General features: G+C 39.8%; 2 protein-coding genes across 7 annotated transcripts in view; one reads left to right on the top strand and one right to left on the bottom strand.

Moving 5' to 3' along the window:
- Positions 1 to 19: 19 nt before the first annotated feature.
- Positions 20 to 21,666, bottom strand: LOC117665627 (photoreceptor outer segment membrane glycoprotein 2-like). 3 transcript variants are annotated; one of them, XM_034417749.3, is made up of 5 exons: positions 21,262 to 21,666; positions 19,307 to 19,449; positions 7,788 to 8,465; positions 4,498 to 4,744; positions 20 to 2,431 (listed from the first exon to the last, which is right to left on the bottom strand). In XM_034417749.3, exons 3-5 carry the CDS (start codon positions 8,366 to 8,368, stop codon positions 2,183 to 2,185), a joined length of 1,077 nt encoding a protein of 358 aa, XP_034273640.1. In that variant the 5' UTR covers positions 8,369 to 8,465; positions 19,307 to 19,449; positions 21,262 to 21,666; the 3' UTR covers positions 20 to 2,182. The 3 variants fall into 3 exon arrangements, with proteins under 3 accessions (XP_034273640.1, XP_034273639.1, XP_087738405.1); XM_034417748.3 differs by lacking the exon at positions 21,262 to 21,666 and adding an exon at positions 20,790 to 20,941; XM_087882279.1 differs by lacking the exons at positions 19,307 to 19,449; positions 21,262 to 21,666 and adding an exon at positions 13,290 to 13,355.
- Positions 20,925 to 23,372, top strand: part of TTBK2 (tau tubulin kinase 2) — a 63,210-nt gene continuing 60,762 nt past the window's right edge. For 2 of the 4 annotated variants that reach the window (XM_034417747.2, XM_034417744.2), the window contains exon 1: positions 20,925 to 21,392. The gene's annotated coding sequence lies outside the window, so the exon portion shown is untranslated. Of the gene's footprint in view, positions 21,545 to 23,372 lie in introns of all 4 variants that reach the window. The other 2 variants (XM_087882255.1, XM_034417745.3) reach the window with 2 other exon arrangements.

Genomic DNA, 23,372 nt, shown 5'->3' with positions numbered 1-23,372 from the left:
AAAATCGGGAAAAAAAATCTTATTGCAAGTAGTCTTTATTTGTATTGCCCAACAAATTTCAGACTAAATTAGTTCTTAAGAGGGGTTAAAAATCTATATTATACATTATAATTGAACAGAAATAACGAATACATTATTCAGAAGGTACCATCATAACTTCATATCTACCCACATAGTCTAATAACATTTTTATACTGTATACAACAAACATAACAATACTTCAAATAATTATATTTGTAAAATAGTAAGGTTATTCATAAAATAATTCATAAAACAAAATCCATGCTAAAAGGAATCCTTAATATATGTACCAAATGTTATATTGTAATGTAAATTTAAACATTACCTACTTTCTTCTTTTAAAAATACAATAAAAAATAAAAATAAAAGGAGAGCTTTTTTTTCCTGTTTGAGCCTGAAATGCAAACTCCATTTTTTCTCACTGCCATATAAAAAGATACCTACTGTCGACTTTATGGCTAATGTTAATCTAAGCAATAAAAACATTACATTAGTTCATAGGAACTTAAGGAATAGAAAAAGAAAAAGGAATATCTCTATAAGGCCACCTAACTCAATATGGACTCTGGCATACAAATTTTGGATGGGACATGAAGTATGCCTGTTCTGTAGGAACTTGCAGGATGGAAGAGAAACTGCTCTTTAAAGAAAGAAAAGGCAGAGACCACATCAAGGCTTCAGTTTTGACATATCTTCTCTGCCTCAGAGCTTGCCATGACCCATTAACTATAACTATAAGAATCCTGTGTTACAAAAAGCAGCCCTGATTTTAGAAATTTCTCCAGTAAATTAATACTCATTTCTCATGCTCATTCCGGTTTATTTCCAAGGGCCTGACACACAGCAGAGACGTAGTTCAAATGACAGTATTTTCAGTGCAGTTCACACATGGGGCTGTGAAATATTGGAAAAACACTAAGTGAGGCAAATCAACACATGTAAATCAAATGCTGGATTTTGCATGTGCTGAAAGCTAGGTTTTCATTGGCCAAGTGATCCTCTTGGTTCAGGGATTTTAACTCACATTTACTTTTTTTTTTTTTTTCATTTTTCAATAACATGGCCCTTGAATGTAATGCATAATTTCCATGCGTAGCAAGATTTAAAAAGTAGTATTCTTATAATTGCATCCCACATATAGAGAAAATAATACTAGAAATCTTCATTAAATTATTTCTGTTACCAAAGCAGATGCTGCTGCATCTTTAATACTTGTCTTGCTAATGTCATCAGTGACTTGATTAATAATTGGAACAAGAATTGCAACTTGAATGTTTTTGTTGAAACAGATTTGTCTTTCTGTTCTCTAAAAAATAAATATCTTGGCCTGATGACCCCTTTAGTGGAAAGCTAAGAATAGGGTTACATGCCTTTTTAATTACCACCAGGGTTTGTTTTTATTTTAATATTTTTATCCTGACTTTTATCCCATATATAACTCAAGGCAGTGAACATAACTAACATTTTAAGGATAAATACTTTAATTTTACAAGGTATACTCAGGTAAATTTCTTACTAAGTATAGTTATTTGATTCTGAATATATTCTTAAACAAAATGCTCAAATGAATCAGCCATATTTACAAATTTCCCACAACTTGTAGGCAACAGATGGCTAAGGAGAAATTGGCAATGAGTTACAGATTTCCTTCTTCCCACCTCTGGATTAGATGCTCAAAGTGGTGCAAGTGATATAAAATAACCAGCAGTAATTCATCTGATGTTATTCTTTATACTTGAGATCCCAGATATTCACTGATACTTAAAATTTACATAAGAAGAGTCACCATGTTAATAGATGTTATTTCAAACACTGCTCAAAACTGTTTTTGGTTTTAATAATGGTCTTTCAAAAGTGGCAAACCTCTCAACAATCACCATTCCCCTCCCTGTTAAAATTATTCCTAGAGTGCCAAACGCTGCTTTGGGCTCCTCTTGTTCTGTTATTGGTCCAATACCATCTCTTTAAGGATTGAGTGCCAAAATGAGTTGCTAAGGTGCGGAGGGACAAAAGCAAGCAAGCAAGCAAACTAATATATTGTATGGCACAGCCAGGGCATAGCACATCACACAAACTGACTACCTCTTTCTGCTTTGATAGGTTGGCAGCCATGTTCTTATACATTGTGATGCAGTTGCCAGGTCTTTAGTATTATATTCAATTAAGCTGCAGGGATATATTTGGGGGTAGTATTTTCTGAATTGTGGTTTGTAGTACAAACATCCATATTAGATTTATCCAAAACACTCGATACTTTGCCAAGATGTTTAATTTTGTTGATGTTCCACATGGCAGTTTCCACAAAACTGTTTTCAAATAACCAGCCATCAGAATCACAGAGTGGATCCACCTGTAGAAGAAGGTTCCTCATTGATGTCTGAAGATAACGAACTCCAATGAGAACCAGTAGCTGAAAAAAAAGTAATTCAAATGAACGGAAAATTAGAAAGTTGCGATTCCACTAATTATAGTGCACCACAACACAAGATTTAAGAGTTTGGTGGTGGTGACCACCATAGGCTTGAATTTTTAAATTTTTCCCTTCTTTGATTTCCGTCCAGTTAATTTATTTGATGTGAAAAGCTTTAGCTGGCACTTAAAAGTGGGGCACTTTTGATTTTTAAAGGTTTGACTTTTAAAAATTGCATGAAGCTAAGATGAAAAAAGCCTTGCTGTTTCAAGAAGGCAAACCTAAAGATTGAAGGGGAGGTTTTTCTCCACATGAAAACATGAAGAGTCTTAAGTCCTGTTTGCTAACTAGAAGGATTCAGGTTAACCCTTTCCTTCTGAATCCATTTTTCACCAACCTGAATGGTATTGAAAGGTGTAACATACCATTCTTTCCTCCTGATTCATTCTGCTTGGCACTCTCTTGCTCTTCCTTTACACAAAACCATTTCACTGATGGATGGTTGTTGTTTAATCTCTGAGAAATGCTGTAAACTGGCTACAGCCTCCCAGTGTCGCTAAAGAATATTTACTGAATATATCAGTGGTGGGTTTCTACCGGTTCGCCCTGGTTCGGGCAAACCGGTAGTGGCGATAGTGGGAGGCTCCACCCGCCTACCTGGATGTCATCACAGACGCTCTGTGCATGCGCAGAAGCGCTGCACGCACTCGCAATTCCAAACCAGTAGCGAAGGTAAGTGGAACCCACTACTGGAATATATGCACTAGAGACCATTTAAGACATTCATGGCGCACCCTTTAAATCTCATTAGCAGTGGTGCTTGTCAGGACTGAGCTTGTAGAGTGTATGAGGATAACTTTGAAGAAGAAAGTCTTTACATAAACATTAGCCTTAGCCCTAGAAGGGAGGAGTGAGTGAGAAAAAAACTCAAGATTACCTCACCTTAATTCTCTGCTGTGAGAAACGGGTGAAAAGGGAATCTATGTCAAGCTTTTAAGAGAACCAAGGCTTCACAGTTTAACCCACAGTGGGTTAATCACAGTTTAAAGAGATACATATACTCTTCTATTGGAATCACTTGGTAGTATCAGGCCTAAAAAGCTTTATTAATCACAGCCTACCATTAAAGAAGATAATGGACTATAGTTGCTCTTGCTGTTAAAATGTAATTTCTTAAAATGCCCATTAATCTGCTTAATTTTCCCTCTACTGTATGAAATAATTGATGATGGAAACTATAAAAAGGCAGAAAGGTAACGCTCCTAATTCTATTTTATTCTGTTTTCTATTTTTTTTTAGATTAACAGTTCAGAGAAGAGTTCCAAATATTCTTGAGAAGCTACTACCCTGTTTCCCCAAAAAATAAGACATCCCCTGATAATAAGCCCAATCAGGTTTTTGAGCACATGCGCTAAAATAAACCTCCCCCTGAAAATAAGCCCTCCCTGAAAATATTTAAATGCAGAGCTGGAAATCAGGTAAGACGGCAAGAGGAGCCCCATCTTGCTTCATGTGCCCCAAAATAATAAGACCTCCCCGAAAATAAGGCCAAGCGCTTGTTTTGGGGTTCAAACCAATATAACCGGGTCTTATTTTCAGGGAAACACAGTATAAATATTTTCATCAAAAAAAAATTTCACGTGCTCAGATCAGTAGGTTCCAATGAATAAGAACTTTGTTATTTGGATTTCATAGCACATAATCAAAAACTTTCATACCATTTCTTATGCCTGGAACAGACCTGATATGTAAGCTTTCTTCCCAGATGTCTGTTTGCTTTTCAAAGAATTTAATTTAGAGCTTGACCAGAGTCTCTTTATCATAAACATACATATTTGTATGGAAAACAGGATTCAAACAATATCTTTAGTAGGATGGGGGAGGGTGGAAGAGTTCCTGCTTTTTCTTTTTCTTTTAATTGCAAATTACTCTTTGAGAAGATTGCATGCATTCAGTAGTATATTTTTTAGTAGTATATCTCTTCTTCACCAATCATTCAATCCATAGTAAGCTGTTCCATCTTTTGTACCTTTATGAAAGGAACACTTCAGTAAATGTGGTTTTACCTCAAACACCCAAACAACAAACGTGGTGATGCCAATGGATCTCATGATGTCCGTGTAATAATCCAGAAGGGCTTCCCTGCATCCTTTCATCCAGATATTAAGTTCTTCTGTCATAAAATCATAACGGTAGTGAGCAGTGTTGTTTGTGAGTTGGTACTGGATACAGGGCCGGGGCGAGTTAGGATTGCAACAACTGAAGGGAACTCCATCCACCAAGAATTTCCCATCAATATTACTTGTTAGGCGGCTGGAATAAGATGGGGGTGGGGAAAAGAATTGTGTAAGAAAGGCTAATAATTCAAACGAGGATTAAAAGTTATTGGTTCACTGCATTTTATTGGAAAGAAAAGTTCTAGTTGCTCTCTAATGTTCTCTGAATTAACCACTTAGATTTTGTATGAGTTCACTAAGTAATCCAAATCAAGCTTCCCTGCACAAAGGCATGCTCTATTTTGTAGAGATGTCATCTTTTGATGGTGGATTTCAACTCAAGTATATACCAGATGGTTATAATTTAGTAAAGAGGGAAATGATTTTCTCCTGATGTGGCAAAGGAACGAAATGCAAGCAACATTCAGGAAGAAAGAAGTGATTGATAAGAGAGATAGATCTGAAATCAGGTGGATTGCCCACAAGTCTAACTCCTAGCAGATCACAAGGGACTGCTCTCAGGTGATACCTATGTTCCGTTTAGGACAAAGGCACACTCTTCCCTTTAGGCATATGTTCCTAATTAGAGTCTTGGTATCACAAAACTGCATGTATATAGGAGTACAATTGCAGAAAACTGGTTTCCTGCCATTTTCAATAGGGAAACACTCAAAAACCACAGTAGATTAAAACTTCAGTGCAATTCCTAAACTAAGTTGAATGTACTTTTTTTTTAAAAAAATCTTTTTAAAAATCTCACCAAAAACTTGACCTCTCTCATTGGAATCCCCCAAGACAGCTAATTGTCAACTATTTCCAGAATAGGATGCTTACAGTTACAAATTTTATTTTGTTATAGAACTTTAAAGGAAAAAAAAATACTTTCATGCTAAAATTAATTGCTAAATTATTAAATGTAGTGATATTTAAGAATGTGGTGGCTCAGTGGCTAAGACGCTGAGCTTGTCAATCGAAAGATTGGCAGTTCAGTGGTTCGAATCCCTAGTGCCACATAACAGGGTAAGCTCCCGTTACTTGTCCTAGCTTCTGCCAAACCAGCAGTTCGAAAGCACATAAAAAATGCAAGTAGAAAAATAGGGACCACCCTGGTGGGAAGGTAGCAGCGTTCCGTGCGCCTTTGGCGTTGAGTTATGCTGGCCAGATGACCACGGAGACATCTTCGGACAGCACTGGCTCTTTGGCTTTGAAACGGAGATGAGCACTGCCTCCTAGAGTCGGGAACAACTAGTACATATGTGCAAGGGGAACCCTTTACCTTTACCTTAGTGGTATTTGAAAAGACAGCTTTTATCATTTCATTTTTATTCTGATTTGGAAGACATTCTAGAGATCATCTAATTTAGTGAAGAGAATTCTGTGCTCAGAATTAGGTTACCCAAATGTATATGGCTGCCAAAAGATGTGAAGGTAATCCGCAGGGCCCTTCCTAAATTACTGAATTGTCATTTTTAATATGATAGAAAGGGTAACCTATTAAATACATGGTAAGTAATCATACAAAATATGTTGACTTTAAATTAAATTTAGTATTGTCCTGGCCATGTCCAATAAATTCTGGTTCTATCTGTCTTTGGAGTACTGTTATCTAGCTTGCTGTACAAAAATCAAGAGCGGCCCTTTACCTGAGAGTGTTCTGCATCCATAATGCAATCCAATATTTTCCTCAATTTTGAATTTTCAATGTAGGCTATATCTTCAGATGACTCAATACTTCAGGTAGAGCTTGTTGTGGTCAGCCAGCAGCCCATGGAGCTAGCAGTGGAGTCGGACAGTGAGGAGGCTGGGGAGAACCATGGGCCAGTCCTGGAGTCTCAGGAAGGCCCATATGAGGGCTCTGCGTTGGAGGCAGAGATGGGGCCAGGGCCATCTGGGAGTGATATGCGGACTCTGGAGCCTTCAGAGTCAGACAGCAGAGAGGCAGAGGAACAGGAGGAGCCTGCTCCTAGTGCACACATGCACAGAGCTGCCAGAAGGCAAGAGCAGCTAAAGCAAAAAGGACGACTCAGGAGTAAGGCCAGGATATGATTGGCCCCTCCCATAAGGCTTAAAAGAGCAGCAAAGGCTCTTGGGCTCTTTGTAGGAAAGCAACGTTGCTAAATCTGTTTTCCAGTTGGTGTCTCTGTTTCTGAACTTCGTGGGGCTTTGCCAAGAAAGGCCTTTGGCAGGGTGCCAAAGAAGATAAAGGTTTGTGATAAGCCCCTTTTTCTGAAGGACTTGTTTTGGAATTAATTTGGACTAAGCTGGGAATGAAGTAATTCTCAGCTGTTATAATAAAATAGTTTTGTTTGAGAATAATTGTGTCCTGTAATGACTAAGTGAGCCTAGGTCACAACAGAGCAATGGTGGGTTGCCCCCGGTTCGCACCGGTTCTATAGAACCGGTAGTAAAACCGGCTGGAGGCTCCGTTCACCAACCCCGTCATCAAAACACTTCTGCGCATGCGCAGAAGAGTGCACACATGCACGAGTGAAGCACACACGCGCGGCCCCACTGCGAACCGGTAGTAAAGGTAAGTAGAACCCACCCTTGGAACAGAGATATGGAAAGGACTGAAGTCTGTTATTGAACAGTTTGCCATGTTTCAGAAATATGGCCTCTCACATGTTCCTTCTAATGTTAAAGCCAAATTGATTTGTTGCCATTTTCACCCACTAACCTAGTCTTGCCCTCTTGAACAAATGAGAAATCTGCTCCACATTTGAGATGACATCCTTTAGTTATTTGTCAGTACTATACTATATTTTCTCTCCATAACTTTCCTCAAGCAAAACACATACTTTCAGGCTCCCCATCATCTAGTTCAACCCCAGGCTGTGATCCACTACCGGTCTGTGGCCTATTTGGAACCAGGCCGTGTGAGCGGTGGGCTGATGAACATACGTGTGGGGAGCTCCACTCACGAGTGGCAGGCTGGCGTGCATGTGCATTCACAGTGACTCATCACTTGCACGAGTGGAACTGCTTGTGTGTTAGCCCACCACTCACGCAACCTGATTCCCCTTCCCAATCCAGCCGGGCCGCCAAGCCACAAAGGTTGTGGACCATTGATCTAGTTGGTCTCATTGATCATGCTGAAACATAGGTTCAAGCTCATTTCACGAGAGGACATTAATACTTACTCTAGAACATCGTCTGAAGTCATATCCAGATAACGAGGTGACAACCACTGAATTTCAAACCAATCCCTAAAACCATTGTTTCCACAGCACTGGAATCTGATCTGCAAAGTGTCTATAGTCCTCTTCAAAAAGCATCTTCCAGGAATGTCTGTATCTTTGTAGAATTTAATAGCATTTCCTAATCCCAGATATAGAGATTCTTCTAATTCATTTCTCATAGTATAGCACATAATAGCACCCACAAAGATGCAGAAGGTAAAACAGAGAGTGCATACAATATAAGGGAGCATGATCAGCTTCCAGCGGTTAAATTTATTGGCATCCGTGCAGTCATAACATATTTTACCTCCAAAAAAGTTGATCAGGCAAACTATGGCTCCAACAGAAATTAAAGTATTTGGAACAGAGTTAATATCCCATTTCGCTATCACTTCCTTGCGTTTCCTTATTTCAATCTTTAGGAAGAGTCCAAGGCTGAACACAACTGCACCAGATATCACAGAAAACCAGTTGAGAATCCATAGGATTTGAGCCAGTTTGTCTCGCTTGGTTTTGGTGAATTTTACTTTAAGAACGGCCATGGTCACTACAGAATTAAGAGAAGAAGCTTTGTTCAGGAAAACCTTGTAATCAGGTTATCAAAGTGTGTTCAGAGTATCAAAGTCATATCCCAGAAGCCTATGAAACAGAAAAAAAAGACAGATTATTGCCTTTTCTCCATGTACTTTTATGTAAAATATATGAATCAGGCTGTTCATTATTTGGAGGTAACCCTCACTCAATTTAATGAAAGCATACTCCCACATTAGTATTTAGTTACTTAATCTGTTCCATTGATTCCAAATAGATTGACCAATGACTAAATTTAGAAGACTTGGAATCCTGATGTACATTGGTGGTGTACACTATATTTAAAGGGTAATTTAGTGATGTAACTAAATTGAAATTTTCATTTGGTGTTTATACTAGGTCAGATTAGCTCAACCTGACTAATCTTTTCCACATTTAAGAGGCAATATAATTAGAACAAAATACATATTGCATAAAATCATGCTTAATGATTAATCATCCTCATCACCTCTCGCCTGGACTACTGCAACGCTCTCTACATGGGGCTCCCCTTGAGGAGCACCCGGAGGCTCCAACTGGTCCAGAATGCGGCCGCGCGGGTAATTATGGGAGCTGCATGGCGCTCCCGCATAACACCGCTCCTGCGCGAGCTGCACTGGCTCCCGGTGGTCTTCCGGGTGCGCTTCAAGGTGTTGGTTACCACCTTTAAAGCGCTCCATGGCATAGGACCTAGTTATCTTCGAGACCGCCTTCTGCCACCGACGACCTCCCATCGACCCGTGCGCTCCCACAGAGAGGGCCTCCTCGGGGTGCCATCAGCCAAGCAATGCAGACTGGTGACCCCCAGGGGGAGGGCCTTCTCTGTGGGGGCTCCCACCCTCTGGAATCAGCTGCTCCCAGAGATAAGGAGAATCCAAGACCTCCATACCTTCCGCCGTGTCCTTAAAACTTACCTTTTCCAACAAGCGGGGCTGGCCTAACAAATCCTTTAAATGATTTTAAATTTGTTTGTCTTTTTAAATTTTGGGCCAAATTGAGATATTTCCTTTTAATCTGTTCTTAATGTATTTATTATGTGTTTTTATTTGGCTGTACACTGCCCTGAGTCCCTAGGGAGAAGGGCGGTATATAAATTTGAAGTAAAATAAAATAAATAAAATTAAAAGCGCAATCCAACTTTACAGCTGTTCTTGATGCCTGGGGAGGTACTAGGGTTAGTATTGCATAACTTCTGACTTTCTGTTATTTGCTATGTTAAGAGAGCTGCTGGGAGATGGGGAGGGGGTGAAGAAAAAGCTCAGGACAGCAACCCCTACTATTCCAAGACAGACAGAAAGTGATTGCTTTTTTAAAAAAACCCAGATATCCTGTACATTAAATGTACTGTAGCTGAATATAGAAAGATAAAGTTGCACAAAGCTCAGATAGTAATGAATCACCATACAATGCTCAATTATGTTTGTACAGCAATTTTATTTCTTTAAATCCCCGTGATCACAAATATTCAGTGATAGTTATTGCTTTTGTGCATCTGCCAAGAAAAATTTTATGGGTGTGTCCATGTAGCTATTAGGAGATTAGCTCAACTTGAGGCATTGTTTATATACATGCAGTCATACATATATACATACATATTCATACACTCACATAAACCCATACATATACATATTCATGCACTCACACACAAATGCACATGCACCTGGAGATACAGTACTGTATGCTGATTATTTTTAAGACAACTTAACATGAGGATGGGTATGGGTGGACTAAATAATAGTAAGAGTCCTGTATGTAATTTGGTCATAAACTCTTCCTTAATACCTAGATGTGAGGAGTGTATTACATGCAGTGCTTCCATGCAAAAAGGTTGTAAGCTGATTAGTGAGCCAATGAAATATGAATAATAGCATTCAAAAAATAAATTTACAGATTGGAACTGCATTTTGCAAAAAGATATTGCAAAGCTAACCAATAGGTTTGTTCGGTCAGTGGCAGCAAGGAGAGGATAGAGCTTTCCCAGTATCCCCATTAGAAAATCTCCAACAGGATGGTTGATTGAGGCTATCTGACCAAACAGGCAATGTTGTGTCCTGGAGTTCAGTGGATAGAAATAAAGAGGATCTGCCTATTGAGTAATGTCAAAGAGTGATGCTAGTGAAAAGCCTGAACAGGGACAATAGAAGAACAATGGAGAATAGAAAATGAGTGATAACATTCTTGACAGATGCAACTGAAGGTGAGTACATGAACACCTATAAAATGCCCCTGGCATAATATTTCTTGCAGAGTGCAGACTTTAAGCCAGCAGTTTGATCTGAAAATAGGTAGCCTGGGCTTTCTTAGAAAAAAATTGAATTTCTCCAAATGGTTAGACTTCACCTGATAAGAGTGGACTTCTCTGCAAAAGAAGCAGCTCGTTCAAAGAACCTTGTGTAGAGTTACCAGAGTTTTTTTTTTCTTTCTAGCACTTTTCCGTAAATGCAAGGTCTATCTTTTTTCTTTATTGGATCAACTCAGTGTTGATCTGTTAGTTGAGAAAAAAATGGACCAGAACAGTAGTGGGTTGCTCCCAGTTTTGTCCGGTTCTTACAAACCAGTAGTAACAGCAGCGGCTCTGCCCACCTGCCCAGACGTCATCATGAAGCTTCTGCACATGCGCAGAAGCGCGCATGCATGATCCCATTGGGAACCAATAACGGAGGTAAGTATAACCCACCCCTGGACCAGAAGGTCCATCCCCAGGCTCCAGAGGCTTTCTAGGATACACTCACACTCCTTGCCTTCCAGTAAGCCTCGAAGGGGATAGTAACCCAGCAAGGTGATATATGGACGCACAATATGGGAGATTCTTGTCCCAGAAGCCAGGAATTTTTATAGGGTTTTATAAAGTTTGTATTGATTCTGATTCCGATTAGTGGCTTTTGTTGTTTTCACTGGTTTATGTGCTGCCCAGAGTTGTGGTTACATTATAGGTGACTATGTAAGTCTTATAAAATAAATAAGTAAGTCACATTAGTAAATGTTTACAGAAATTTATTACTCCCAGTGCTCCTGAAAAAGTTTCTCATCCTTTCTTCTGCTGGATCTAATTGCGTTAATGTTATTAATTCATTTATAACTACTGCTTTAGAAGTACTGTGTAGAATTATTGACTAGCTTCTCCAGTTTTGCCCTTACTCCCTTTTTTTTTTAAGGAAGACCTATTTTTTTGACAAGGAAAAGTGGTAACCATTTGCAGCTTTGGAAAATTATGGAATTGTTTCATATTCCATATTCCAAAAAGATCGGTCTTTCTTATTGGAATAACATTTCACTAATTTGATAATGTGACGGTAAAATAGTCCTAAAGACTGCAAATGAACCACCTTACCAATTATTCTACAATATGAACACAAGCTGCTCACTTCCTTATGAAATTTGAATATGTTTTTAATTAATGTGAAATATGACCTCAAGCCAAAAATATGAGATATAGTGATAATGAGTCAGGTAAATGCAGATGTACGTTATAGCAGAAAAAAGAACACTACTTTTCAATAACTGGACTTTTTAAAGAAAATATACCAAGCTGCATCAACTAGGATAATTATACATTTACATAAAATGAAATACTTATGCACTGCAAATTAATTGAGAATTAATTATAACATTATCATTTTAAGTGAGAAAAGTGCTACTACTAGTTGCCTTCTTGTCAGTTGAAAAATGATTTCAAAAGTATTCCTTGATTCTTTCTCCTTAAAAAAAAAATCCATTTTTTAAATAAAACATTGGTCATCCATCTCTGACTATTAACTAAATATGTTGGATATTCCAGGAATTGTTTTTTCAATATACCTAGAGAGCACTCTGCTGAAAACAGATATTTTAAGGAATAGTTTTTTATCTTAGGGGAAAAAATGAAATGGAATAAATAATTATTCTGGAGAAAATGTGAATGATCATGAGTTGTCCCAGGAGGGCTGCTGGAGTGTACATGAAGGGAATAGCTTCAGTGAAAGCTTATTAAAGTCAGTCCTTTGCTTCAGTGGACCTGGAATTCTGGTTCTTATTTATTTAGTCTTCCAATTTATACAGCTGCTCATCTCATATGATTCTGAGTGGCTTACAAACAATTAAAAATTATATAATACAGCAAAAACATAATACAGCAATACAATTCAAAAATAACAATATAAAAGCATATTTTTAAAAAAATCTTAAAATGCATAAAACTCTTAGCTGAGGTTGTCATAATGAGACTGAAGAGAGGGATAAACTGCTCTATTTTTTTAAAGACTACTACAATTTCATATTAAAGTATGATAAATTATTTGGAGTCAATTTTTCAATCTGAATAGAAAGGGAGAAAAACAACTTTAAGCTAAGAGGTAGACCATTGATTTTGCTGCCTCATTTTAGAAGCTCTTTTGTGTCCAGGAGGCTCAAAGAAATATTGCAAAGGCATCATAAATTTATATTATTATTTTGGTAACAATTTTAACCTCTCAGTTGCTGTAGAATGCTATTCCTAGTGATTTTTTAAAACTACCCTGGCAAAATAAATGAATGCTTATTACTGGTCCAGCATCTTAAAAATGCAGTTTGTAAGGATTATATGCTTATCATTTGGAACTTCAGTTCATAGTTGTACATATAAATAGGAGAGTAGCACAAGCACAGTGCCCCACTTTAATCACTTTTGTTGCATTGTTTTTTTCTCTGTTATGGCTGCCATTCTGCACATATTCTTTCCCAATCTAATCTTCCCTTGGTTGGGAATAATTAGACTTGAAATCCAGTATAACTGGAGAATATCACATTGGGAAAGACTGTTATGCACAGTTACTGAATAAACTCAGCAGAAAGAGAGGTTTCTTTCTACTTTCTCTCTCTCTCTTTTTTTTTTGTTAGAAAGAACCAGGAGCAATTAGTATAAATAAAGCCACTAACCTTGTGGAGTCTTTGCCATATTCTCAGAGGTTTTGCTGGGAAGAAGGTGGCACCCTTAGCAAGTGCTGTCTCTCTGAATTTAATCTGAGGAGATTATAACTACTGTTCCTTGTCAGGATTGATGGAGAAAAGGGTTTCTGCGGATCAGGTTTGCTAGCTGCTGCTACATCTCTAATCGTGCCTAAGATACTTATAAGTAGGAGCCTTATGTCTTTGGTTTAAATCCTGCAAAGCATTCTACACTTAAAGTGTAATGGAAAGTCCATATGTGCCACATCTACTTTCAGAAATCCTGCCTTTTATCAGCCTTTAAAGGGAAAGATGCACCTTGTACAGATAGTCCTCGATTTACAACTACAACTGAACCCCCAATTTTTGTTGCTAAGTGAGACTGATGAAGGGTTTTGTCTATTTAAAATGTTAATTTAGGAACAATTCCCAACTGATGTTAATGTTTTTAACAAGCCTTTTCTGTGTTTAACAATAAGTACATTGGGTATACATAATACACCATTTTTAATTCTCTCTTAAAAATTATACTCTATCCTTCAACAGAACTTTCGGAAGCACTTGCAAAAATCTAATACATAAAAAGGAAGCTTATTAATATTGTGGGGGTTTTTTTAAAAAAATCTCACGTTTAAAAAAGTATTTTTGTCTCGCCATCCAAACAAAAATGTTTCCGATCACTCCACAAACGGGAAGGTGTACAGGCAATCCACCACTGGGAAAACTTTACCTGAAAAATGTCACTCTAATTTCTGATGACAACTTAAAGAAGAACTTTGGAAGATGAGTACAGATTTAGCGCATCCTCCTCCTAACCTTGATGTATGAGAATGTACTATTCTGGGACAAGCATGCACAAAGGAATTAGGTTTCAGTCATTTACTTCATGAAATAAGAGATTTATAGGTAGCAGCATTATTTTCAATATACCTGCTTCCTCTCTCTCTCTCTCTTTCTTTTTTTTTGCAAATGAATGAAGATAAAGCACTTTTGAAGGCAGGCACGTGTTCAATTACATATGCTGTACATTTAAGCAAGGGCAACAACTACATGCAAGCTTGCTTGCAAACAGGTCAAAGTGAAGAGCAGCAATATCAGGTTATGCTCCTGAGAGATCCCAGGGAGGATGGAGCATTTGGAAGATGGTTGAAAATCAGAGTAGCAGTATTTCAGGACACTAAGCCCATGAATATCTGAGCCTATTTGGGATGATATCTGACATTCACAACAGTGTCACTGTTGGGTCAATTTAAACAGCAACTTAGATAAATGTATTTTTAAAAAATGAAGACGAATTAATAAAAACATGGGCTTTATTCTGGAGAAAATGTGGTTTTTTATCACATTCATTTTTGTTTCAGAGGTGCAGTATTGCCCCAGCCCATAACTGCATCCATGTTTGAGGAGATGATGTGACTAACAGAGTTTCTACATGGGCAGAATTCAAGTCTCTCTCAGAAAGATCCACTGAATATAGTCAGGAGAAAGTATTTGTCAATGGCTCAGAGTTAACCTATTGGACTTTCAGCAAGGGAAATATCAATTGAAGCTAAACAACTGGTTCATATTTATGACCATTACTTAGTCCCAAGGTCATGTGATCATCTTTTGCGACCTTCTCACAAGCAAAGTCAATGGGGGAACCAGATTCACTTAACAACTGGGTTACTAACTTATCAACTGCACTGATTCACTTAACTGGCAAGAAAGGTCGTAAAATGGGGCAAAACTCACTTAACAAATGTCTCACTTAACAAGATTTTGGGCTCAATTGTGGTTGTAAATCAAGGACTACCTGTGTACAGAATCCAATAGAAATTTCACAAGCAAATTAAGACAGATGTAAATTGATATTTCCACATATATTAACTTAAAATTTTAAGTTCAACACAAATAAACTTAATAGAATCGCTGTTTTGCGCTATTCTACATTATCTCTATTAGTGTACTGAATTTCATACTATTGATTGCTATTTTATCCTTGATTGGGTCTTTCAACAAAATACTATAGCAAAAAATATATATAATTCCACAATTGTTGCAATATGCATTTAACAGAACAAAAGAGCTAAAGTTTTATTGATATACAATAGTCTTGGAGTCAATATGCTATCAGTTTAGACTTGAAAATAAATAGAATATTACTTCAAAACTGTGTTTTCTTTCAGAGTAATGACAGTCTGTGATTCGACATTCAATCCTTATTCTTTGTTCTGGTGTCTAGCTTTACTAACAAAGTGATTTTTCTTAATAACAGTTTTCCAAAGCCAGAGCAAAGATATAGTTTTGATAGTAAGCAAGAAGCAATGACAAAGAATTCCCTGAAGGCTTTCTGTTTTTCAGCAATGCTTTTAGGTAAAATGCATTAGAATTCTGCCAGTGAAAAATAGTCAGAACTGTTATATAGATCCTGCGCTTGTATAGCCTTTCAAATGATATGAAGAAAATTCATTGGTGCCTTTCAGTTGATAGTAATAGCAATAGCACTTAGACTTATATACCGCTTCATAGTGTTTTACAGCCCTCTCTAAGTGGTTTACAAAGTCAGTATATTACCCCCAACAAAGCTGAATTCCACTACTTCTTATGAATAAATGAATATACACACTATACTAAATGAATATACCATCACAGCATCTCCTGGTTTTCACATAGGCACACATTATAATGAGCCTCGTCTGGTTCCTTGTATTAACATTAAATAAGATCACCTAGCATATAATTCAATCTTTTAAAATTTAACTGTATTTTTGATCTTAATAGATAAATTCTGATATACAGTAAAAATAAATGTATTCATATTTTAAATTTGCAACTATTCACAGCGCAGAATATTCAGAAATAAGATGTAATGTTGGATATCAGTTCTTCAAATGGATAAAACTAGGGACATTATGAGGTGCTGTTTTTTGTTTGTTTTTTGGCAACCTACCAGATTCCTAATGCTTAAATATATTAGCTTAATAGTTGTCATATTTTGTATCATTAGTCACAGAGGGTGCACATATTGAACTATACAATAAAAGGTTTCCTTGGTTTTTTTACTTACTATAGTAGAAGAATTCTGCTCATGATTTAATTTTTTCCCCTTTCACATACTCAAAGCACAAAGCCTCTGAGATAATGGTCTTGAATAAATGCATGTACACTCTAGAATTGTGGGTATTTAGCTATACCATGATGGAACACGTTAAACTATTAATGAAAAATCTAAGCGCATTGGCTCATAATACAGGAAATAAACAAATTTGAGCTTCAACTATTATTTCAGGAAGGCAATTTGCCAATGGAATATTTATTTATTTATTTGATTTGATTTGATTTGATTTGATTTGATTTTTATACCGCCCTTCTCTAACAGGACTCAGGGCAGTGAACAGCCGAGATAAAACATAACATATAAAATTTAAAAAACAGTTTAAAAGACATTAAATAATTTCGGCCCTCAATTTAAAACGACCTAGTTAAAACCAATTTCAAATTAAAACTGAAAGGATGGGATCAAGCCAGACCGGCCAGATGAAATAGATGTGTTTTCAAGGCCCTACGAAAAGTCCGGAGGTCTGGTATCGTGCGTATCTCTGGGGGATAGGTCGTTCCAGAAGGCAGGTGTCGCCACAGAGAAGGCTCTCCCCCTGGGGGTCGCCAGCCGACATTGTCTGGCTGACGGCACCCTGAGGAGGCCCTCTTTGTGCGAGCGAACTGGCTGGTGGGAGGCTATTGGCGGCAGAAGGCGGTCTCGTAGATACCCTGGCCCTAAGCCATGGAGCGCTTTAAAGGTGGCCACCAACACCTTGAAGCGCACCTAGAAGACCACCGGAAGCCAGTGCAGCTCGCGCAGGAGAGGTGTCACATGGGAGCGCCCCGTCGCTCCCATAATCCCCCGCGCGGCCGCATTCTGGACGAACTGGAGCCTCCGGATGCATCCCAAGGGGAGCCCCATGTAGAGAGCATTGCAGTAGTCCAGGCGGGAAGTGACGAGTGCCTGAGTGACCGTGCGTAGGGAGTCCCGATCCAAAAAGGGACGCAACTGGCATATCACACGGACCTGATAAAAAGCCCCGCTGACCACGGCCGTCATATGCTCTTCTAAAGACAGCCGTGCATCCAGGAGGACACCCAAGTTGCGAGCCCTCTCCGTGGGGGCCAGTGATTCGGCCCCAATAACCAGCAATGGCACCAGCTGGCTATATCGGGACACCGGAAGCCACAGCCACTCGGTCTTGGAAGGGTTGAGTCAGAGCCTGTTTCTCCCCATCCAGGCCCGCACGGCCTCCAGGCACTGGGACATCACTTCAAGGGCATCGTTGGGGTGGCCTGGGGTGGAGATGTACAGCTGAGTGTCATCAGCGTACTGATAGAACTCCACCCCAAAGCCACGGATGATCTCACCCAGCGGCTTTACATAAATGTTGAACAGAAGGGGCGAGAGGACCGACCCTTGTGGCACCCCACAAACAAGGCGCCTCGGGGTCGACCGCTGCCCCCCTGCCAAAACAGATTGCGACCAGTCAGAGAGGTAGGAGGAGAACCACCACAAAACCCCCATCCCCAACCCCTCCAACCAGTGCAACATGATACATGGTCAATGGTAACAAAAAGCCACTGAGAGATCTAATAGGACCAGGATAGAGGAACAACCCCTATCCTGAGCCCTCCAGAGATCATCCACCAACGCAACCAATGCCGTTTCTGTGCTGTGCCCAGGCCTGAAGCCAGACTGGAGCGGATCTAGATAGACAGCTTCATCCAGGTACTGTGGAAGCTGCTGTGCCACCATACTCTCAACAACCTTCGCAATAAAACGAAGGTTGGAGACTGGACGATAGTTAGCCAAAACAGCCGGATCCAGAGAGGGCTTCTTAAGGAGGGGCCTCACCACGGCTTCTTTCAAGGCGGCCGGTAGGATACCCTCGCTCAAAGAAGCGTTAATAATCCTTTGGAGCCAACCTCGTGTAACCTCCCGGGAAGCCAGCTATTTAGATATTTGGTGGAATGACATCAGTGATTGAAATACAGGAGCTTGTTTAAAAGGTGTAAGAGAACTTTCTCTTTCAGAGGGTGAAGAATGATATAAAAGAATCAGTTTGACTTGATACTGAGCAAAAGGATTTTTAATAGAATCTGATCTATTTTCATAAAGCAGGCAGTTTCATAATGTCTAATCTGCCCATTGTGATTAAATTCTCCTCTCTGCATTTTAAACCTGTAGTGTTCCTTTTCTGAATCAGCTTGCTTTTAAGAAGAATACAGCTACTCAAGAAAGTGAGTATGATTATAGCGGGAAGGGACTGCTTGCATCAACCAATGAATAGCTTGAGCTACCATGTATTCAGTTAACATATACAAACCAAAACCGAGTTCAACACTGAAGATGACTTCAGGCCAAAAATAGTAGTATAAAAATGCAGCATGTAAACACACACAGAGGCTACTTTAAGGGTGAGAGGAGGCTCAATGGGTAGTGAAACCTGTTTCTGCTTCAAGGAAATGGTTATCAGTCAGTTCCAGTGATAGGAAAGTACAGAATGGAGGTATCTTTAGGTAAGAAAGTGAAAGTAATCAGGACGTAGGGGAAAGTGATACTAGATACCTAATTTTTTATTTTATTTTGTTTGTTTATGTGTCATCAAATTAGCATTATTTTGAGCAACCATATATATAGATTACCTCCAAGATCATCTGTCTCCAACAGATCTTCCAACAGTGCCTTTATTGCTGTTCTAACTCTTCTTTTTCCTTCTACCTTTCCCATAATTATGAGCTTCTCAGAGAAGCTAGGTCTTTGCATAATTGTCTAAAATTCAGTAATTTGAGCCTTGTCATTTGTATTTTGGGTTAAAATTCTGAATTGATTTTTTTTCAATGATCCACTGAAGTACTTAGTATCCTTAATAATCTCAGGAATCTTTGCCAACACCATGGTCCAAAAATGCAACTTCTGACATGTTGGACTACACTTCTTTTTTGCACAAAGAGAAATGCAAAGCAGGAATTAAGCAACTCACAAGCACTTTTCCTATTGTCTATCACTATCTTGCCATCTTCTTCATCCAGCAGATCAACTGTTTCTTTGACTTTCCTTTTTTCTCCATACAATCCTCTCGTTTTTGGTACTTTTTTTTGCAATCGTTGCATGCCTCAAGTCATTCTGCGATAAGAAATGGAACAACTTCTTATAAAATGTGCAGATGGTACAATATTGGGTGAGACAGCTCATACACTATAGATAACATTCAAAGTTACCTTGATAAGTTAGAGAAGTAAGGTGAAATGAACAATGATGCATAATAGGCAAATGCAAAGTTCTTCATGTAGGAAAAAGAAATCAAATGCATTGGTATAAAATGAGGAAACTGGCTTGTAGTGAAGTAGTAGTAGGAAAAAAATCTTAATTAAAACAATGTGAATCAATGATGTGATGTGGCAGCAATGAACAAACAATGTTATGCCATATTATTAAAAATGTACTTTCTAAATTAATGGGAGTAAAATCTGGATAACATACTTAAAAGCAGGAACCCAAAAAATTGGAACAGATTCAGAACTGGTTAATGAGGATGATCAGTGGATTAAAACTAAATTATGTGAATAGAATTTGAAGGAGTTAGGCATGTTTGGCTTTGAGAAGAGAAGACTGGGTGGAGTTGAGTGGTGTAGCATAGTTCTTTTCAAATTACAGAAATGACAACTCAGAAAAGAAGACACAAATCTTTTTGGTATCTTCCCTTGAGAAGGGCATGGATTGATGGATTTCATGAATTTAAGGAAGAGAGATTCTGACTGTAATTTTTTAAAAAATACCCCTCTTTTCTAATAGTTAATATAGTTCAACATCTAAATCCATTAATCTAATAAATTGTAGGAAGCCCTTAATAACCAGTTACAGTTGAGGTTGGACAGCTGTCTTTCAAGGATGCCTTAGTTTAGATTCCTGCATGGGGAAAGAGTTTGGATTCATCGGTCTAAGTAGTTCCTTTCACATCTGTAAATTTATAATTTGTGCAATTGAGATTAACTGTATTGGGACATAGTTTGTGCATTGTGCACATAGTTCGTCCTCCAGAAAAGTAAGTGATGATGCATAGTAAATCTTACCACCCACTATGCATTGCTTAAATTACCACTGCAATTTCTTTTAAATCAGATTACCGCCCGCCCATCTTTTCCAGAGATTATAAATTTACAGGCAATGGAGGTGCCCAGAGCTGTTTATGAAAGACTCAGTTTAAAGCAGTTTTCTTTCAGCACAAGAGTGAATTTAAGAAGAAAGTAGTCAACATTTCCTTTACAGCAAGGTAAAATGCCGCCGTCGGTGTGTTTGTCCAGTTTAGGATTGTGTCCCTAGTTGGAAGTCACCGTTACTTCTGATCTGTCGTATCCCACGAGCAGATATCTTATCCCCGCATTCCACCCTCTGGGAATCCCTTTCCGATAACGCACACTAAACTACAATACCCAGAATTCTTTTCAAAAAAAAAAAAAACCCACTCGCGAAATTCGCCTCATAAGCAAATATGAGGGCAGCGGCGTCTCTAAGATACGGCCGCCCGCCAGACTGATGGAAAGAGCTCCCGTCCAATCGGCAACCGGCTTTTGATAAACGCTCCAATAACGTTTCACAGTGTCGACACGGTGGGCGGATTCTCTCGAGGGATCGCTTGGCTGCCTAGCGCTAGGATGGAGGGCAAGGGAAAAGGAGGGGGCTAGTTGCGACGGTAGCGAGAGCAGTCGCGTCCCGCGGGGGACTGCAGGCGACTGAGCCGACAAGGGGTGGCGGCGGCGGCAGTGAAGCAGTTAACCCTGCAGGGGGAGAGAGAGAGAGAGAGAGAGAGAGAGAGAGACAACGGCCGTTCAACGAGTGCCGCTGATTGCCTGCCTCCTCCTCCTCCTCCTGCCCTCCCCTCCCCGTTAGTTACCCCGCCCGTCAGCTCGCGCTCCTTCAGGCTCCTTCTAAGCTTACCCTAGTCCGGTCCGGTCCCGCAGTTACCATAGAGACGGCGACGACGACTGAGGCGCCACCGCCGCCTGCTTGCAAGCCATGGGCCGGAGTCTGCTGCTGAGCTGTGCTGGGCTGAGCCGGAGGGGGCCGCGGTAATAACATTCTCCTTCTTCTTCTTCTTCCTCCTCCTCTTCCTTTCTTTCGCCCGGAGGCTCCCCAGAAAAAAAAAATAAAAAAAAAGAGTTTTCTCCGAGCCGGTTTCCTCTCGCAGGCTGACGAGGCAGGGGCGCCGCTCGCGTTCCAGGTGAGAGGCTCTCTCCGGCCCAGCGGAACAGGGCGGGAGGCGGGGTGGTGGTGGTGGTGGTGGTGTCGCCGACAGAGGGGCTTTTGTGGGCAGACGGAACCTTGTTGACATTCCGCGGCACCGACGGCTCAAGGGGGGCGAGAGAGAGAGAGAGCGCGAGAGAGAGGGAGGCCGTTTCTGTCGCGGCCCCGGGTGCGCAAAAGGGCAGCTGGCCGGTGCTGAGGATGCTTTGGGAGGGGGAGGGCAGCGGTGGCGGGGGGGGAGGGGGAAACTGGCGGCCGTCGGCCCTTCTTCGCCTTGCCGTTGTGGTGGCGGGGTTGAAGCATCGTGGGGATGCGCCTTTGAAGATGGAGGGAGTGGGGGGGGGGGCGCGGCGGCGGCGGCTCCCGGCAGTCGAAGGTTGTTCGGAGACAAGAGACAGAGAGAGAGAGAAGGGCAACCTTTAGGGCAGCGATATCCAATAGCCTTCGAGATATTGTTCTGGGGTTTTTTTTTGTTTTTCTTGTTTTTTACACGCCGGGACAGAAAGGGGGCGGAAATACTGCAATGAAACAAACAACAACAACAACAAAAAACCCCACAAAACAACCCTCCGAAACTTGACCCTGGCGTGGCAGAGGATTCTGGCCCATCTTTTAATCTAGTTAGTTCGTCCCGACTCCTGTGTTTTCCCCATACAGTGCGCGCGCCGCAACTGGATAAATAGCAAAGATGGATCGCCGAAGTTTTCGCGATCGCCTCGAACCAATGAGATTGTCGGCGAGGCTACAACAGTTAAGCAAGCAGCGTTGTGAAGAAATGGGGGGAACCCCCCCCCCCACACACATTGTGGGCTCTATGCGGCGTTTAAGTTCTATCTTAAGGCTTGGTTGTTTCGACCTCTCTTTTCATTGATGGGAACTAATGGGGCGGGGCAGGGTGGGGGGACGGGACGGGACGGATGGTAGTCAGCTTGACTTTAAAATCAGGTAATGTCGATGCAGTTTCTCTATTCATAGAAATAGTCTGTAGTATTGGAGGCAGATGGAGACTGAGACTAAACATTGCTGTTGCAACAAGCAGTTGCATGATGATATGAATAGTGTTATATAGTATATACTTTCTTCTCAAAGTGACAGGTATGATCTTCTGCTAAAGACCTTAAAACTACCTGTAGTTGGAGCAGGAAAACATGTTTCAGAAATTACAGGCTTTTCTCTTTCTGTTCTGTAATAACAATACAATTGTGGTTCTTAATATTAGGTCTTTGTATCCAATCAATTAAAAGGAATAGGTTATTAAATGATGATGATATTATCATCATCATCATGATAATGATGACATTTGAATCCAACTCTTGGCAGTCTATTGGCCAGGTCTCTCCACATCTTCCAATCTTGCACTATTTCTTTGAGTTTCTCTATGTTCTGTCTGGTGTCAGCTTTGATAGTGTCCAGCCATTGTGTTTTCCCGACATCCTGGGTTTTCTTTTATCGCTAACTCTTCCAAACGTAATAGCTTTCTTCACTTAATTCTCCTGCATGATGACATGGCCAAAGTAAGTGAGATGCAGATTTTTCCTTTTAGTGATATGCCTGGTGTTCTATACTCCAGTACTTCCTTGTTAGACATCTTTGCTGTAGCATTTTCTGTATATAATATTCAAAGTTATCTGAGAAATGCCTTCTTAAATGAATTAGTTTTTATAATATGCACATAAGTTGATTCTAATATCTTTGAAAGTTGATTAGGAAACTTTTTCAAAAGTTTAAGATAATCAGTCAAGTGTTCATCGGTGTGTGGTTTGTAAGAAACAATGAACTGACCTGGACTTTAGCTTGTCAAACAG

The sequence above is a fragment of the Pantherophis guttatus genome, chromosome 1, assembly GCF_059756535.1.
Source record: "Pantherophis guttatus breed Tessera chromosome 1, ASM5975653v1, whole genome shotgun sequence".
NCBI classification, from domain to species: domain Eukaryota; kingdom Metazoa; phylum Chordata; class Lepidosauria; order Squamata; family Colubridae; genus Pantherophis; species Pantherophis guttatus.
This window is presented reverse-complemented; position numbering and strand designations above follow the sequence as displayed.